The 19,667-nt window shown below is 35.2% G+C and overlaps 3 protein-coding genes across 3 annotated transcripts in view; 2 read left to right on the top strand and 1 right to left on the bottom strand.

The window, feature by feature from the left end:
• LOC125840269 (uncharacterized protein At2g23090-like) overlaps positions 1-5,257 on the top strand; it is a 376,400-nt gene extending 371,143 nt beyond the window's left edge. Inside the window, exons 2-4 of the mRNA XM_049519244.1 lie at positions 38-195; positions 324-364; positions 5,126-5,257. Of these exons, the coding sequence (XP_049375201.1) occupies positions 123-195; positions 324-364; positions 5,126-5,245 (234 nt within the window). The 5' untranslated portion in view covers positions 38-122 and the 3' untranslated portion in view covers positions 5,246-5,257. The remainder of the gene's footprint in view (positions 1-37; positions 196-323; positions 365-5,125) is intronic.
• A 5,613-nt stretch (positions 5,258-10,870) lies between these two features.
• Positions 10,871-14,849, top strand: LOC125840271 (BTB/POZ domain-containing protein SR1IP1-like). The gene is made up of 5 exons (XM_049519247.1): positions 10,871-11,061; positions 11,185-11,251; positions 11,778-12,338; positions 12,679-13,215; positions 14,145-14,849. The coding sequence occupies exons 1-5, from the start codon at positions 10,967-10,969 to the stop codon at positions 14,688-14,690; spliced, it is 1,806 nt and encodes a 601-aa protein (XP_049375204.1). The 5' UTR covers positions 10,871-10,966; the 3' UTR covers positions 14,691-14,849.
• Positions 14,850-15,984: 1,135 nt separating this feature from the next.
• LOC125840249 (uncharacterized) lies at positions 15,985-18,683 on the bottom strand. Its single transcript, XM_049519221.1, has 2 exons — positions 18,516-18,683; positions 15,985-17,493 (listed from the first exon to the last, which is right to left on the bottom strand). Exon 2 carries the CDS (start codon positions 17,324-17,326, stop codon positions 16,331-16,333), a length of 996 nt encoding a protein of 331 aa, XP_049375178.1. The 5' UTR covers positions 17,327-17,493; positions 18,516-18,683; the 3' UTR covers positions 15,985-16,330.
• Between the last annotated feature and the right edge of the window lie 984 nt (positions 18,684-19,667).

The following is a 19,667-nucleotide window of genomic DNA, read 5'->3' as shown; positions in this document are numbered from 1 at the left end:
AAAAATTCCTGGTAAAGACGCTAACCCATCAGTTCAGCTGGCATTCCCCGCCACGCTTTAGCGCCGAATTAGAAAGGAGCCCTAGGGTTTTCTGTTTCCGACCTCTGAGTCTCAGGCAAATCATGGGTGGAGGCAACGGTCAGAAAGCGAAGATGGCTCGGGAGAGGAATGTGGAGAAGCTGAAGGGTGCTAAAGGTATTCTCTGTTTTTCCATCTACACGATCAAAATCTATTTCTCTGCAATCCAGATCTCAGTGTTGGTAGAAAACCTCTTAGATAAATATTTGAGCTCTATTTTATATTGACTTGTTAAATCGTCGCAGGAAGTCAGCTCGATACGAACAAAAAGGCCATGAATATCCAGGTAATGTGTTCAATTTCATTCTTTTGCAGTAAAATATTGCAGTATTGTTGCAAATTTAAGTTTTGATGGGAAGTATATCACATAATAATTAAATTGTTTAGTAATTGAATAAATTTGAATTCATGAAATTTGCGGAAGTTGTATATAAATTGACTTGGTATCAGTCATTTGTTGAAAGAATGACCAACACTTCCCCGTCCCACTTGACCTGGATAGTAATGAAGTTGCAAATATGTTCAGTTTTGAAAAAGTTTACGTTTGTAGGCTATTAATAATAATAATAATAATAATAATAATAATAATAATATTAGGATAGATTTTCCTCCGGGGGTGGGGGTGTCTTAGTGGTTGAAGAGTTGTGTAACAGCCTTGGATATCAAGATTTGTATCCAACAGAGGTGACATTACGTGAGTTCATCCCCTATAACTCTATAGGAGAAGGTGAAAAATTATTTATTGCCTAAGCCTTAGTGGACATAGTTACCTGATAGCTGTACAAATAGCACATACATAGAGAATTACTCTTGTTTGAGTGGTTGATAATTGTCTGTAATATGCATGAATGAATGATAATCTTTTAATTTTGTGCGTCAAACTTCTATAATGCCCAAATTAAAATCTCAAAACTCCCTAGTCCCTATTTTCATTTAGTATTTCTTCCTAGTTCTCTTCACTCTTTTCTTTTGCTCCTTATGTGGGATGTAAGGGAACTCTCCTCAATTTGTTGTTAACATTTCTGTTAGGAGTACTTTCTCAAAAAAAGTTTCTTTTGAAGTAAAATGAACGGCAGTTGATGTCTGCATTGTAGTGATGTTTTTTGAAGTAAAAGGAGAAAGAGTTAGCTACCTTGTTTCTTTCCAATAACTTTTGTGTGTCCGTTCCCCCCTCTTGAATTGTCCTTCAGAACACTCTTATGTATAGCTGCAACTTGGACTTCTTCTTTACCCCTTTGTTGGAACTTGGTCTAGGTCTAATTCTGAGACCCCATTTTGTTGTTGCAGTTACTTCTGAAGCTTAGAGTTTTAGAGTTATTTGAAGGGACAAGGTTCATTAACTGTTTTTCTGAAAGAGTTGTATTGTGTTGAATTATCTAAAAAATGAAAAACTGAATTTCTGTTTGTACCTAGGTGGAGATACTAGTTTCCAAAAGTTTGAATCTGAAAATTTTGAAACTAAAAAGTAGTTAGGGCAAAAAGAGATTGGCAATTGAAAACCAGTGTTAACTAGGAAAAGTTCCACTTAATGGAGATACAATCATTGTTAAGGAACTTATGTAACTACGTAAGTGAGAATAGATGCATAAAGAAGGGTAACAAGACTGCTGGTAGGACATTGAAGGGAGTTCTCTTCTTACTCAATATTTTAGTTTATGAGGAATTTGATTGAATACATAATTTAATATGTTAAGTTGACTGACATATCTTAGTAGTTCTGGAAGAAAATATTATTGTAATGCTAGCAAATTTAAGCTTAATATAAAAAGCATTATGTGAAAATTGAAAGTATGAATAGTCTAATGAATTTGAATTCATGAAATTTGCGAATTGTATCAAACATTTCTTCTTTCCTTCTTTTTTTTTTTGAATGACTTAAGAGGTTGTATTACAAAAGCATCTAGAAGATGCAAGAATTTACAGAGAGAAATAGGTGATAACCCCTGTACAACAAAAAATAGTCAGGGTCTGGGAGTTATAACCTAAAGCAAAAACTCAAGGTTGTTAAACCATTGAGAGGGAGCTAATGGAATCTAAAAGGGGAATTACATCATTTACAGGGGAAAGGTTGCTCCAACTAAAATGATTCATCAAACTTTTAGATTTCAAGGTGCACTTTGGAATTGAAGTCTGATCATAACACCCACTGTTCCTTTCCATCCATATACAACAGAATATACAGCTGGTACCATTTACAAGATTTTCTTGATGGATCTATCCACTTCTCTTAAGTTCCAACTTTCAAATGCTTTTTCTAGGGTGAGTGGTGTTGACCAGCTGATGCCAAAAACTGCAAAATACATGGACCAAATGCCTGCTGCCACAGGGCAATGTAAATAAAAATGATTCACTCCATCTTCTATAAGATGGAATATGAAGCATCTCTTCAATTTTTTCTAGAGTGTCTTATAAATATATGATGAAAGGAGTACTTAAGTTAATGGGTAATATACATATTGATAGACTGAATTGCCAGCACTTCCCCTTCCAACTGAAGTTGGAAGTAATGAAGAAATTGCACATATATTCAGTTTTGAAAATGTATCCATCATTGGGGCATTTATGGCTATTAATTGGATATAATTATTTCCCTTGACGATGGTGGCTTAGCAGTTGAAGAGTTGTAGTAACAACTTTGGATATCAAGATTCATTGTCCAATGGAGGTGACAATTGGTGAATTCTTTCCCTCTACACAAAAAGGGGTTGAATCCTTCTTATCAGCCTAGCCATGTTGCACAGACTCTTCGTTTTGGCTGCCGAACGCGACACGGGTGTGCGGTGCGTGCCAGATTTGGTCAATGCCATCTGGATACTTTGACCTGAGTCGAGAACAAATTTTTTTTGGGTGGGGTGGGGGTGTTGAGAATTTGAAAAACTCGACGATGAGCTAGGGTTGACTGATGAGGTCTTGTTGTTTTCTTAGAGGCAGTGGCGACTAGCGAGGAAGATGAAATAAAATATATAAACTAGGGTTTTGCAGAGATTTTTAAATTTCTTGTTTACTTTTATGGGTTGCAACTAAACATTTGGGCCTAACCACTTCTAATGACATTTTGCCTTTCATGGGCCTACTCTTTGTATAATCAGTGTTGTGGACTTTGTTGGACTATTATGTAGTGTAAAAATCCTTAATGGCTTGGACAGCAAATCTTAATAATCATCATTTGCACATAATTTTTTTAGCTTTATAATTAGTTAGGAGATAAGACTAGGATAACTATTGTCACATTTGACTCCAAATTGAATTCTACAAAATATCTCTCAAATTTAGACTATCTTTATAAATCTATTTTTATAATGTTGAACATTTTAGCGGAATCCCCTTACCCGTGTCCATACTCAGTTTCGTACCCCCGAATCTTAAAATTTATATTTTGCCAAATCCGACTCTCAGATCCACACCCGTCTTGGATACGCGCACTTGTGTCCAAGCAACATAGCAGCCTAGTCTTGGTCGGCAGGGCTATATGGTGCTGCGATACCCGTGCCAGTTGCACGTACTCAGTGGATTAGTTGAGGTGCTTGCAAGAAAATGGGTACAAATATTACTGCAATAAAAAAAAATAAAAAATAGGTAGAAGACTCATAAAATAGGATAACTAGGGGTATGGACCCTATTTAGTGATAGAATCAGAATAGGGAGGCATATATGGTGAATGACTGAATGTTGTATCCTGTTAGTCGTGTGTTTTTTGCATTTTTCCTATTCTACCTTTTGTGTTTGCGGTTTCGGAATGTCAAAGTGCTTAAATTTTACTTCTAGTGTGTTAGAAGTATTTCTATTTTTAAATCTCGAACATATTGTTCGGGAATGAGTAGTTGATAATTGATTGCTTGCTAATTTACAAACATTTTTTTGCCTGCCCGATAGTAGCACTAGCACATACAATAGCCACTCAAGGGTGTGACCTAGTGGTCATTGAAGTAGTTAATAACCCTAAAGTCTTAGGTTCAAAACTCAGCGGAGATAAATAACACTAGATAATTCTTTTCATCTGTCCTCGCCTTTGTGGATAGAGTTACCTGGTATCTGATGTTGGTGGGAGGTGACAGGTATCCCGTGCAATTAGTCGAGGTGCGCGAAAGCTAGTCCGGACACCACGGTCATAAAAAAAAACATACAAGAGATTTTTACAATCTAATCCCCCCCTAGCATTGAGATATGTGCTCATTGATTTATTTGTATTCCACAGTGAGCTTTTTTATAAATATAGGCTAACTTATACCTGATTTTAAGAGAAAACAAACATTAGCCAGTTCCTTCCCTCCATTGTGTTTTGCTGAATATTGGAAGATAAAATTTGAAGTGATCTAGTTTGAAGGTTCAGACTTTATAAAAATCTTTCAATAAGCTTATGTTTTGTCAAATTGTGAACTACTCCTTGCCTAAAACTTATTGAGAGGGCTAATTTGAATCTATTCAAAGTCAATCGACAGTTTACTGTAATATAGGCCAATTTGTTTTGGCTAGGTCAGCTTTCCTATTGGTTTTGCTTAACTGTTTTGGCCTCTTGGTTTTAAAAGAGTGTGCGGAGTCTGTATTACCATCAGAATACTTTTAACTTGATATAGCTCAATTTCAATGGAGCGTTTTGATTATGTTTTATGATGTTATAGTGACTAAAATTCTTGATGTACTACTACTGTCTTTCTGTATATTCATTAAGCAAAATATGACATGGACGGTGATGGACCACCTATACTCTTCTTTTTTTTTGGGCATACTTTTATGACCCTTAACAGTAGGAGGTAGTGATATCATTTCTGTTGTCCAACTGTTGGCAGATGAGGGACTAGTTACATGAGTAACTTGTTCTTGAAACTTAATTCCCAAGTTGGATATAGAGTGGATTAGGAAGTTCTATTTCCATGATTCCCAGTTATTAGCTAGCAGGCCTGTTTATAACAATTTGTTATAGCTCATGACTAATGCTAGAAGATTTTTCTTAGCCATCAGTTAGGTTGCGGTTTGAGGCCTTGCAAATTCATTCATAAAACTTTGCTTTGGTTCTTGGTTAACTCGTCTGTTTTGTAAATGATGGCAGTGCAAGGTGTGTATGCAGACATTTATGTGCACAACATCAGAGGTGAAGTGTAAGGAACATGCTGAAGCAAAGCACCCAAAATCTGATCTCCATGCTTGTTTTCCTCATCTCAAAAGTTGAAGTCCTTTATGTGTCAAACATCCTTGCAGAAAAAAAAAATGTTGGTATGATCTACCACCAGTCACTAGTTGCAACAGTCAGCTCAATCAAGCTGTGAACTGCTTGTAGTTATTGTGTGTGTGTTTGTGAGACTTGCAAGTTGTGTTAATGGCTGGTCTTAATAATGAAGCTTCCTGGCGACAAGACAATGTCATATGACATGAAACAAGCAAATGCTGAAATTAAAACCATTTGAGAACATCTAAATTCCAGCTCTCTCTTACTACTATAGTAATTAACCACCAAAGTCTATCAGACTGAGCTGATAGATGAACAGAAAATTGACTTGCACCACAAACGGGAATGAAGTCCTGACTCTGCCTGATCGCTTTGGGATTCTTACCAATTCTTCGCCAATGAGTCATCCATTACTGTATCTTAAATAACTAGGCAAAATGAACCTTTAAGGTTGTGAATGGAGCTCTAGAATGGTCTCAACTCCTGAATATCCGGACGATAAAAATTGAGGGAGTTATCAATCACAACTTCAATTTTCAAATGTCATTTTTTAAGCATCTTAGTTTAGCAAACTCTTTTTCAAATTTAAGCAAGATCTATGTCCAAATTAATGCCTAGTAAGAAAAATCTTAATTTTGTTTCCATGAGAGTCTAGCTCAACAAGTAGTGCTTTAGTGTGATGAGCCGTCACGTCCTTATGCTTCTTAGGCACCATGTGGCATATCGCTGTCTATCTGGAAGTTTACATGATAAGTATACCAACATTTGTGGGAAGATTCTAGATTAACGGAGAGTTTCTTGGAAAATTCTAGAATATTATTTGTAAATATGTAGGATTTGTGTAATAATATTTGCATATTAGCTCCTGATGAGTAGTGAAAAATTATAATTAGAAGGATATTCATTTGTAAAAATATTAAGCAAAGTTCAATGACAATTCTCTACAACACAATTCTTCCCATGACTTCTCTCTACAGTTTTCTTGATATTCCTAGTGTCGTCGACTGGCTTGGCATAGCAAGATTATGAGTAAGTAGTGCAAAAACACGTGCAAGTTATCAAGTACCGCATGTGTACTTAGTTGAAGACTGATAACGTGACATTTAACTCTATTTGGTTGTTTTCAGGGACTCATTAGCTCGCACACTCCAAAGAAACCAGCTGTATATTGGACCTACCATGCTATTATTTTTTTCAATTAGTTGTGTCTTGTGTGTGTGTTTTCCGCTTTCTGTTTTCTTGCCTAAAACTTTATGCTGTTTTGAACTTGCTAAAATATATGCTTAACAGTAGAGATCGAGGGTTGTGGGATCGGGCCAGGGGTTCGGGTCTTAAGTCGAGGTCAGGGAAGGGGTTTGGGTCGGGATCGGTCTTGGGTCAAGGGTCAGGTCTCTGGTCCCAAGTTAGGGTCGGGTCTCAAGTTTTGGATGACAGTCGGGGTCAAATCCCTGGTCGAGAACAGAGCAAAAAAAAAATGGAACACCGACTTTTATTACTCATTTGTGTACGAACCATATATACGATACACTTCTTGTCCGATCAATAAATTACGACTTAAGATCAGTCATTGTCACAAAACTAGGGTCACATAGCTCTGGCTAACTTATCTATGATTGTGCGGGTCATTTCTAGTTGGTACGAGCCGAGGTGGATCCGATATTTGAAGACAACAAGATGGATGTACATTAGTTGAAGCGATGTCAAACAATACTATCTCATCTAAAAGTTTTATTAAACACCCACAAAATTGAGACGTATAAATATAAATTAAATGTCATAATTGGATAAGATAGCTCCACATAGCGATGGTTTGTCACCTACACTTTTTATGAATTTCTTTTAATTGTCTGGTAAAACCGAAAATGAAGTAACTCATATTTGAATTCGGGTTATGCGCCAGCGCTCGAAGGCCTGGGGCACTCTAACCAAATGACCCTGTCCAACATATATGTTTAAGAGATTCTTTTAATATATATAGTAATTCTTCAAGGTATATATACATAAAAGAAAATTAAAGTTAATAGGTGCACATGCACGTCAACCTTTCACCTGAGTTTGCCTCTCTAACGGTATGTTCGTCTTATATATTTTTTGAAGACAGACCGATTACCATGTATTACGAAAGAACTTATTATTTTCTACCTCTCAATTTATTACTATATGACATATTTCTCAATTAGTGTGTTTCAACAAGCAAAACATTAAATTTCATGATGTGAAACAAGATATGGATGGGATAAGATTCCTTTTAAGAGCTACTATTACTAAACAAAGTACTGTTTTCTTTTGTTAGGTATTGAGTGGTACTTGGTGGCTAATAAATTGCGGTAGCCTCTGTCACATCTATCACAATTACAGCTCTAAATTATGAGTATCCATCACATACTGACCACCCACTATTCCCCTCGTTAGGTATCATTTGGGACATTTAATTATGAATTTATATGTCAATGACTTGTCATATAAAGCTCACGTATCACCTCAAGTTACAGTACTTGTCGAGTTATAAGAAATTATAGAGTACTTTCTTTTTAAATGATTCTCTAATTGTTATCAATAAGGATTTTAAACTTGCTCTACCCAATTCCCTTAGGTTTAGTAGCAGAGTGAAAGATAAGCGCCATGCAACGTCCAAAGACGATAAGTTTAGTTCCAATCTGCATATAAACGACAAGTTCAATCATTTGAAAACAAGGGTGTGCTTTCAATTCAAGGCTTTGTATTATTCCATTAATCATGAAAATTTCTGTTACGTACGTATCTCATGACACTAATTATATGAGGTTTCTATTGTCTGATCACGATTTGTGGAGTTGGGATATTCCGATAATTAAGCCTCTGCTTTCATGCTCTATATATGAAGTTACATTGAACATTAATAAGGTTGTTTAAGCATCAAATTTATCCATGTCAGTAAATCCTATAGTCCCCTTTTGTGCCTTGGCCACATCTAACCCCTTCAGCCTGACATTGACAAATTAAATCCCACTTCTTACTACCTGAATTCCGTCTTATTTGCGCATGCAATGTGTGGTGCGGGGCAACCAATATAGGTTGTGTGGAACCGTTTCATCCTTAATTAGAGATTTTGAATCCAAGATTTAGATATAAAGAAAATTTTGTTGAGAGTGTCACTCTGAAATGGATATGCAATGTGTCATTCAGATTTAGTCAGTTTGAACCTCAAGTGGAAAAAAAAGGCAGAATAACAAACATTTTGCCTATATTAGATACTATAGCTACAGTTTAAGAAAATTGTAATTCCCGGCTACAATTTTCTTACTTCTTGCTATTCGCCTTATTTGTATAATCCGCCTGATTTGTATATATTCAGAATTTGTATAATTCGGTTATTAATTGTATAAATCCAGAATTTTGTATATGCTTACCCTAACTATTTGTATATGATTTATGAATTAATTACCTTGTTTGTATATTGGAAAACGATATATTTAAACGGAGTTCTGAAAAATTCCTAAATGTATAAATATAGAATTTTTATATACTTACCGTATTTGTATATTTGGAAGTGAAATATATAAACGGACAGAAATATACAAACCGCAGCCTTCATAGCAAACAAAACTATAGCTATGAAGCACAATTATGAAAATAATAGCTAGAACGTTATTATGTTTATTATATTTGTTATTTCTAAAATTTTCTATTAAATAAAAAAGTGTGGTGCGTGGCATTTTTCCTTAGACCTTTATTACCTCCAGCCACTACATTGTTCAGGTTTTATTTTGACTCAACTATTTCTATTCTGCCCACGTGGACTACCTTACTAGCCGACATAACTTAAAAAATAAATATTCAATTGGGACATGAAGGTAAGACCTTAGTTATTAAAGTCACCACAGTTCTACCCTAAAAATTACCTAAATGTCGAATTGTGACAATAATAAGCTCACAAATATTGTTCATATAAAATTCAACGTATGTTATTGCTGATCAATCTAAAGTGCTTCTAATTCTTTTTGATAATTCAACTTAGGGGTGATAAGACGAGTTAAGACAATAACCGGATCATGACTTAATCTAACTAAAATTTGTTTGGATCAAAACGGGTCAATTGGCCATATCTCAATTCATCTAAGTTTTAATTATTTTTTTTAAAATTTAGTACCTAATAATTTTATTTTTTTATTATAACTATACATAACCCCAAAATTTATCATTAGTCAATTTAAACTACATAACAAGTTAATTTTTAATGAATTAAAATAGGCACATCAATAACCCAATCGACGAAAAGAAGCAATAGTATTATTGACCCAGTAATAATTTTTGGGATGAAAATGATCCACACATAGAAACTTCTTTTCTTTTGGCACCATCCTCTAGGGCATCTCTGCATGACCTACGTCCAACACACTCAATTAAATCATTTACTACTCATTTTAACCCCACTACTGTCACATATATAGACCTGTAACGTTCACTCGTAGGGATAGCAATGGGGCGGTGTGGGGGGATTGAGCTTAATCCGTAAATTTTTAATTCTCCCCGTCCCACCTCACATAATATTTTTTTCCATTCTCAACCCGCCACATTCCGCTCCGCATAATTTTTTTAATATTTTCTTTTTCTAGTTAAATTTGATACTAAAAATAAAATTAATAAAAATAAATTCATTTTTTCATTAAGTTGTATTTAATAGGATAGTGACTAAAAATTTTATTTTGTAGAGGTCAATTGGGAAACAGGTAAGAAACTGAATTATTTTTTATTGAACCATTTTCATTTACTATCTTAATAATTTTTTAGTAGCTTTAAAGAAATTATCTTAATAAATAATGTTCTATCACTCTTATAACATGTAAAAAAATAAAATAAAATTTAATCCCACATAAAATCACATATACCTGTGACCCGCCCCGCCCTGCATTAGTTTTAAAAAACCCACTTCAACCCGCCCCGCACAACCTTAAACCCGCTCCACCCTACATCCGCCTCGCCCCACTGCCATCCTTACTCACTCGTGAGGATCTACTAGAGGCTCACTCTCATACATCGTCTAATACTCTTCCGTTCAAATTTATGTGACACATTTTGCTTTTTAATTAGTTTTTTTTTAAAAATGTTATAGTCAATATTTATTAGTAATAATTGAACTTTAAACTTCTAAAATTATCCTTAATGAGATACTCCCTCCATTACAATTTATTTGTCTGGTGTTGATTTGACAAGAAAGTAAAGAAAACTCTTAAATCTTATGATTTTTAAACTAAAGATCTATAAAATGTACCAAAATGCATGTTTTGCAATTTTATGGTCTTAAACATGTAACGTGGAAAAATAGAGTTAAAAAGTTGCCAAAAAATGAAAGAAACATTCTTCTGAAACGGATTAAAAAGAAAAGTAAGACAAATAAATTAAAACACAGGAGTAATTTCTAGTCACCCAAATACTTATGACTTGTTTTCACCAAAAGTTTCAAAAGTTTTCCTCTTATTTTAAAACTATGTATCCAATCAAACACTTCCACGTAAATTGAAACGAAGGGAATAATTTCCATAGTACTATCTATCATTGGGGCCTATAGTGGGAATTCTGCCAACCTTATTGATTGTACCTGGTGTCTGATGATATGATATATACTAAGGCACTTGAACCAAAAGATGCAGGCAAGGACATAAGTAGTACTGGTTTCTGCTTTATCAAGAACGATACTTACTAAGTTAATATAATAGACATCAAGGTACTTAAATAGTATTGGCCATGATGGATCTTGGTTCAGAGCAGACTACACAACTCTCTACTCATGTTAACAGAAAAGAGCTTCTTTCCAATGTTATGAAAAGGACCTCTGAATGGTATTCTATCTTCACTTATAATTTTTCCCTTTTTTGTTGTTTCTCATTGTTCTTTTCCATCTACTCTTTATGCAGTTTTTTCTATGAATTAAGGAGTGACCTTTTTATAATTAATATCTACAGGATTTTATCCCAGGATATCCCAAGTGATATAACTATTCATGTTGGAAGAACTTTTTCTCTGCACAAGGTACATTAGAACAAGTTCCAAATTATTACAACAACTCCATCAAGATTGTACTTTTCAGTAACTAGTTATACTTATCATTAGCAGTTCCTCTAGTTATCTTTTAGGCGATTTAATAGTGGAAGGATTATTTTGGTATATTACATAAACACACACTCAAATTTGGCCTCAACTAACAAGTAAAACACTCTAACTTTGGGAGTGTACATCTAGACACCTCAACTTGTCTCTACTATGTCAGTTGAACACTCCAACTTACAAAATGACCATCTAGGCACCTCCAAAATTTATGTATCATGTTAGTGCCGGGTGTCCACGAGGCACGGTGGGGACGAGTTGGAGTGTTAGTTGCCAGGTGAGACCAAGTTGGGGTGTCTCGATGTGTACTCTCAAAGTTGGAGTGCTTACTTGCCAGCATATGCCAAGTTTGAAATATGTTTGTTTATGTATTATGTCTCATTCTTTATATTATCGGTGTATAGAAGTTAAACTTTCAACTAAAGGTGCAATCTTTGATGTGTACATGCAGTTCCCACTAGTCTCAAAGTGTGGATACATAAGGAAGTTGGTCTCAAAATCCAGTGATGCTAAGCTTTCTGCAATTGAAATCCCTGACATTCCTGGAGGAGCAGAGGCATTTGAACTTGCAGCAAAATTTTGTTATGATATAAACTTTGAGATAAACCCAGAAAACATTGCATTGATTAGATGTGTGGCAGAATATCTTGAGATGACAGATGAGTATGCAGTTGGAAATTTGGTAGGATTAACAGAGGCCTACTTAAATGAAGTAGGACTTAAGAGTATTGCAAGTTCAGTTTCCATTTTACACTCTTCAGAAAAGCTTCTTCCCATTGCAGAAGATATAAAATTAGTGAACAGAAGCATAGACACAATTGCATATATAGTCTGCAAGGACAGCCAATATGGCTTGAATTCCTCCACATTTGATTGGTGGGCTGAGGATTTAACTGTCCTAGGAATTGAGTTTTTCCAAAGGGTTTTGATTGCTATGATGGCAAGGGGATTCAAACAGTATGCACTTGGACCAATATTAACGCTCTACGCGCAGAAATCCCTTGGAGGTTTGGTGAGGTCTCATCCCTTCAATAGTCCTTTATGCTTGGAGGTTGGTCTAATACATTCTTTTAAACATATACATGAGCAACTTTAGTTCTTTATGTTAACAAAAACTAAGCACATTTGGCTTCTGTTATATTTAAAACACACGGCAGTAGTTGTTAAAGACAATAAGGTCGTGTGTTTCAAGTATAACAGAAACCAAAAGTGCACAGTTTTAATAAACACAAAGGACTTAAACTGCTTAAGTGTATATCTAAAGGATTATTTTAGACCAAGCACCAAACATAAGGGAGTAATTTTCTTTGTTAAGTGAAATATTTGTTAATATGATTATCTTGTCATTCCAGGATATATCAGGAAAAGGGAGGAAACAGATTGAGGCAAGAATAGAACATGAAAAGAGGGCGGTTTTAGAAACTATTGTTAGTCTTTTGCCAAGGGAGAAAAATGCTTTGTCAGTTAGCTTTCTCTCATTGCTTCTCCGAGCTGCAATATATCTAGAAACCACAGTTTCTTGCAGGGTTGATTTGGAGAGGAGAATGTCATTGCAACTTGGACAGGCCGTATTAGATGATGTATTATTTCCTTCATATTCATTGCCAGGGGGTACATTCTTTGATGTTGAAACTGTGAAACATATTATGATGAATTTCCTAGAGTATGAAATGGTGGGAAATCAATTAGGCTTCAACGATGAAGAGAATGTGTTTCCATCAGCAAGTGACATGGAGAAAGTTGGGAAACTAATGCAAGATTACCTTGCTGAAATTGCCTCTGACAGTAATCTCTCTGTTTCAGAGTTTATTAGTGTTGCTGAAGTCGCTCCAGAGCAATTAAGGATCACAGAAGATATGATGTACAAGGCCATTGACGTGTATTTGAAGGTATGCACGTTGAATCTTTGATACCAACTACCAAATAGTACTTTCTCCGTTTCAATATGTTTGTCTGGTTTTGACTTGACACTGAGTTTAAGAAAGTAGTGTAGACTTTTGAATCTTTTGTGGTGTTAAACTAAAGATATGTAGAATGTACCAAAATGTCCATTAATCTTGTAGTCTTAAACATGTCAGGTGAAAAGTTGAAAATAAGGAATTGCCAGAAAGCAAAAGAGACGTTCTTTTTGAAAGAGACGAAAAAAGGAAAGTAAGACAAACAAATTGAAATGGAAGGAGTAATCTTTATAATCAACTGGTTTAGTACCTTGATTGACATATGTTCTTAAGTGACATAAGGATTTATTGATTGCACCCGAAAATGTTGTTGTTTGGGATGTGAAGTAGTATTTGAATCATTATGATTTCTTGTATAAATTCATTAAGGGTCTAATTCAGTTAAGTGACAAAATATTTTTGCAGTATACAAATGATACTAAGGGAGATTGCATCTTTCTGCCTAAGCATTTACAAGATCTTAAACATGTTCATGTTCTGTATCGATGTTCTTTTAAGTGTGTCATTTGTAGATCAAAAGTACTGTTCAACAATCAGTTTCATTTGATAAGGTTTATAGTTTAGCTGCAGAAAGAAAAGGGTTTTGCAACTAATTTGCATCTTCTTGATGCCTTCAATGGAACATTTACTTCATCAAAAAAAAAAAAAAAAAGGGTTTTGAAACTTCAAATCATGCTATTCTATACCCACGTTGCTATATCAGGATAGCTACGAAGAATTATCTACTGTTGTATGTCACTTTAACATGATAATATAAGAAAAATTATATATATTGTGAACTCATATAACTAAAAATCCAAAGTAAATAACCCTGTCAGAGATACCTGTCACTAATCTTCTAGCTTTTGCACAATTTGAAGGCACATCCAGCTCTAAGTGATGTTGAGAGGAAAAAAGTTTGCAGTGTTATGAACTGTCAAAAGCTAACTCGAGAAGCTTGTGCTCACGCTGCTCAGAATGAGAGGCTCCCTGTTCAGATTGTTGTGCAAGTGCTTTACTATGAGCAACAACGCCTTCGCGAAGTAATGGATGGTAGTTTAGTAGGGGCAGATCCTCCTTCTCGTCCACCTAAATTCAATTGGTTCTCCAGTGGCATTTCTCCTGTTACAGACGAAGTCTCAAGTCTAAAAAGAGAAAATCAGGATCTCAAATTTGAGCTTATGAAATTGAAAATGAAGTGCAGAGAAATTGAAAAACGTGATGACAAATCAGCAGCTAGCACCCCTTTGGGGATCACTACTCCACCTTCTGATAAGCCTCGTTTGCCACGAAAATCTTTCATAACTGCCGTATCCAGAAAGCTTGGGAAACTGTATCCATCATTTGGAGCTGATGAAGTCACAATTCCATCGCCCAGCAAAAGGAAAAACAAACCAAGTAGAGATAGGCGTAATTCCATATCATGATGCAACTATATTTTCATTAGGTTGTTTGTTCTTCTTTGTTTTAATGTTTCTGCGAGTCATGTTGTTATATATAAGTATTTAACTTATGCTTTAATCATAGGTCCTGTGATATTTCTTGCTAGGCTATTCTGATTGTAATGGCTATTGGTCTAATCTAATATGCCATTATAGAAGCCACAAACTTTATCTGATATATTTCAGGTAAGAACAGAAGGATTTATCATTTATACTGTACTCTATGAAAGAACTCCATCCCAGCTATCTCACCACACACTACAAATTGAGTTCTTATCATCCGCGTTTTCAAAAGGAAAACATCAGTGCATGATGAGAGACTGTATTCCAGATCCATAATGAGACATTAAGGTACTAATTTAGGAAACAGCAGACAAGAGGTTAATATAGTATGCGTTAAATAAATAACTCCATTAACAAAGATCAAAGCAGACAGTTAAGCGACCTGATGGGAAAGAAGGAAAAGACAAGTCTTTAAGAGTGGATAGACTGTCCACCCAGTGCTGCTATCCACTTCTATTAAGACGGGGCTTAAATGGAGCAAGAGACTTGAAGGCAGCAACCAGAATGAAATATTAACTAATCGTGGAAATGTTGATGTCAGGCGCACCTATCAGAATCGGAACATACCAATTACCAAGGCCACCTAGCATTACTTGTCATTGCTTTATAACCATAAAAAAAGATAATTAAAATTGTTGGACTTACCGAAAGCAGTCTGCGCATTTCTTTAGCCCTCAGCTTAAATCTCTATCTTTCCATATCAACTCGACTCCTAGCCATACGCCACTCCAGATCTTGCGATCTTACTTTAAGAGTAGGGGATCAAATGTACACATCATCCAAAAAGGGCTACAAGTGTAAATGATCCTTCTACCTGACAATTCCACTTTAAAACCAACTATACAAAAATGGCACAGCTTTTTTCTCCACTTCTCTTTTCCCTTTGAAGGAAGGGACAAAAGAAGAGAATATAAGATCCCATTTGGCTATAGATTTTGGGAATATATTTCCAGAAATATTGAAAACATAGTGTGTTCATGAAATTTGGTTAGTTTTTGAAAATTTATCTTCGAAAAAATTTCAAGTTCCAAAAATTGTCCCAGATCCCAGACCAGTTTCTGGGTGAAATTTCACTTCCCCTCACAAAACTTAAAAAAAATTCTTAGTAAAATGCATGTCCAAACACAACTTCAAGTTCCAAAAACTCTTTTTTTTTTCAAGTTTCAACTAAATCTTTGACCAAACGCTAGCTAAGTAAATAATGGTACAGAGAGGTAAGAAATTAAACTTTATTAACAAACAACAGTCAGTTACATGAAAGACTAAACTATGAGTTAAAGAAGACTACTTAACTCTATTTGTAATGGCTACAATCTTATAAGTATTGATATCTTGCTACTTTATGAGGTAATAATAACTCTCAATTTAGAAATAATCAGCTCTTAGATGTATACACAACCTAACCTTGATCCAAAATTTTGCATAGCTCTAAACGACGTTGAAGCTTTATTACTGCTTATATAAACTGCATCAGCATCACTGGTTGAGCGACTTTTAAAATCACAACTCAAGTCATCACTTTCAGATGGACTTGGAATTGCAACGACACCAATATCAATGCACTAATTGATCAATGGTTCTTTGTATCCATGCAAGGAAATTTTCTCAAGCTGTATTTGGCTATCTTCCCCCAGTATCCTGGGATTCAACTCCATTGCAGAGCGAAAATCCAGTATTGAAACAGAAAAGAGATCACTCGGTTTCTGAATGTACTTCATGGGCCTCGTTTTATTTGAAACTGAAACAGCTTGGTCATGGATGCGCTTGTGTTGTGACTTTGACCTTGCTAAGTCCAAACAAGGTTTTATTAATCTCTTTAGAAAAACATCAAGCCCATTATTCAACACATTTATGGCATCTGTTGATATCTGTACGCCTTCTGTCTCCGACTTTTGTTCCAACCATTTCTTTAGAGAGTTGGAGTCTGGCAACTCACGAGTGCTATTACAAGTTTCAGTACCGTGTAAAAGGCCTGATCTGTGACATACAACTTTCCTTGTTCCCCTACCACTCAGGGAGATGCCAAGGGGAGCAGTTACATGGCTTCTACTATGAATGCTACCCAATGGTAGCAACTCAGTAGCACTTTGATGCTCTCGTGTTTTTGGTGCATTATCTTCAGCAGAATGGGTTTTCCAATGAGGCCGCGGAGGACATGCCCGGTCCTTGAATCGACGATCACGAAGAGTAGGAGTTCTCCCCTTTCTAGGAGACTGAGGAAACACATCCCTGCATAGTGACTGGAGAGTGCCTCCTTGATATCCATTTGGAACTTTGACATTAAATGAAGGCTGCATTGTGCCATTCTTCGGTGGAGGTGTCTTAGCTGCACAGGCATTTTTTATAATTGCTCGCATAAGTGCATTATGAAGGCAGATATTATCTCTCCCCAACAAACCAATGCAGAACTTCTCAAACTCTGACTTGTTAAGCTTTAGACTCAAGTATTTGCTTAACGCAGTAAAATATTTCTCTGCCTTTTGTTGACCAATCTTCCTTTCAAGCCGAAGCTTCAGCTGATAAGTGTCAATTCGGGGGCAATGCCGATTTGTGGGCATTCTCACTCCCGTATTCACTTCGAACACTGAACAGAAGCAATTAAATAATCAGGGAAAGTACCATGAAATCAATAAAATAAAGAGCACCTCTGCTCAATCAATTAACAAAGCCGATCACAGCAGCAAAATCCACTGTATGTGTTCCCTATATCCTGTGTAATCCAATTCTGCAAGAAAACCTGTAAACAAAAGAAGAAAAATGAATCAATATGTATTTCCAATTGCAACAATGATTTATAATCTTCTAAATTCCATATTTTCAACTGAAAGAAATGAAACAAAGTAAAGAGTTCATAACTTGGGTAAGAAGTCGCTACTGCACTCTCAATCCAAATATCCAATGAAGAAGCACATATAAGCAAGACAAATCTTTGTCTTTTTCTATACACAAATTTGGAAGGCTCCATGTGATAGTACTCCACCTCATGAAGAATTTAAGTAAAACTATGTTTTAGTGCCTGCTTACACGCACCTCAACTAATTCCACGGAATACCTGACACCTCCCACCACCTACAGGTACTAAATATCTCTAAATATCTCTATGCACCAAAGCTAGAACATATTAAAAAAAGTCACCTAGTGTTTTATCTCTATTGGAATTTGAACCTGAGACTTCGTGACGCTCAAACCGCTTCATTGACTAGGTCACACCCTTAGTCAAAATTTGTAGTTATAGAAATCAAAAGCACAGAGGATCGACGGTTCATTGTCCACTACTTAATCTTTTCACTCCTTAATCCTCATCCTCAAGAAATCCCTCATTCTATTTGGCTAGAATGTGTTAAAACATATACTGATCAGTCAGTCACATTACATAGACTTAATTTCATTATCTGAGCAACAAAAAGATATAATCATACACACACCAAAAAAACAAACAAACTTGTTTTTAAGTTCTAGTAAGGAGCAAGCCAGAGTAAAACAGATAAACTCATAATTAAACACATTGTAATACAAACAGGTTAGTCCAAAATACTAAGCATATTCCAAAATTGACACTAAATTTTGCAAGAAACAGTAAAAATAAGTAACAAAAACTGAAAAGAAACGAACTTTACTACACCCCAAGTGAAATTATGGAGTTCAAATTCAAACCCATTAGAGTAATCACGATCAAAACCTCAATGGAACTCAAAACAGTAAAAAAAAACATAGTAATTAGAAAAAAGAAGAGAGAAGAAAAGTTACCTGAGCTAATGAAGTAGTAATGTAATGGAGAAAAGTGAGGTCCAAAGTTCAATTTTGGAGCTTGGACGGAAGATTAGGGCTTGTAAGCTGAATTTTTCGAAGCTTCTGCGGGGAAGTCAAAGGAAAGTCAAAGACACGTGCGGCTTTACAGGTGTGGTGTAGTGAATGAGTCGTATGTTGTTTTTATTTGGATTGGTTTTTTTAAGGATTAAGTCATTAGGCTCTGTTTGCAACTTGGAACTTGGAACTTGCCAATATGTAAAGTTTTTTTGAGTTTGACTAAGCACACATAAGTCAGCTAGTTGCTGGAGTGGTCGGTTCCAAAAACTATGAGTAGCAATAATACCAAGAGTGTGTGGGGTGGGGGGGGGAGGAGGAATATATTACTATGACTAAATTATTCTTATTTATTATTTGATTTCAATTTAATATTATTCTCTTTTTATGTTTATTGAGTAAAGGTAAAGGTGGAAATTAGGCATTCTTTTGTTTTAGGGATAAGGGTCTGAAAAATATTTCAATTTTGGTCGAATTTATTGTTGCGATACTAAACTTTCATGAGGACCTATTACCTCCCTAGACTATTTAATATCGTATTTTAAACATATATATTTGCCCACGTGGACATAAAAAATAATGTAAAATTATAAATAGTAATCTGTCCACGTGGGCACATATATACCTTTAAAATACATTATTAAATAGTTCAGGGGGTAAAAAATATGGTATTAAATAGTCTAGGGAGGTAATAGGTCCTCATGAAAGTTTAGTATCGCAACAACAAATTCGACCAAGGTTGGGATATTTTTCAGACCCTTATCCCTTTGTTTTATATTGTTTGATTTATATTGACTTAATACAATCCTTAAGAAGTATTTTATTAGGAGTGTGTTTTATTTTCTTTTATTTATTTTTGTTTGTTCACTTTAAACTTTGCAAGTTCCTTGAGAAGCAATGATTGATGTGAGTATTTTACTATAATACTCATATTAATTGATGTTTAGTTCGTCGTTGATTTTATTTTTATGTGGTACTGTATGATTTGGACGGTGTCTAAGAAAAAAAAAGACTTTTGAAATTTGTGGTTCAAAACAATTTTTAAATATTTGTGTGACTGTAGATCATTTCATTAAAGAGTAGTTTAGTGTGAGG

This window comes from Solanum verrucosum, unplaced genomic scaffold (assembly GCF_900185275.1).
Source record: "Solanum verrucosum unplaced genomic scaffold, falcon-dt-bn FXZP01000180.1, whole genome shotgun sequence".
Taxonomy (NCBI): Eukaryota; Viridiplantae; Streptophyta; class Magnoliopsida; order Solanales; family Solanaceae; genus Solanum; species Solanum verrucosum.
This window is presented reverse-complemented; position numbering and strand designations above follow the sequence as displayed.

What these genes read in the sequence shown, in the direction of transcription:
- LOC125840249 (XM_049519221.1), bottom strand. Translation starts at nt 17,326, where the DNA reads ATGCCCACAAATCGGCATTGCCCCCGAATTGACACTTATCAGCTGAAG.
- LOC125840271 (XM_049519247.1), top strand. Translation starts at nt 10,967, where the DNA reads ATGATGGATCTTGGTTCAGAGCAGACTACACAACTCTCTACTCATGTT. An exon ending in AGAAATCCCTTGGAGGTTTG is followed by an intron (nt 12,339 to 12,678) that starts GTGAGGTCTCAT and finishes TTGTCATTCCAG; the next exon opens with GATATATCAGGAAAAGGGAG. An exon ending in CCATTGACGTGTATTTGAAG is followed by an intron (nt 13,216 to 14,144) that starts GTATGCACGTTG and finishes CACAATTTGAAG; the next exon opens with GCACATCCAGCTCTAAGTGA.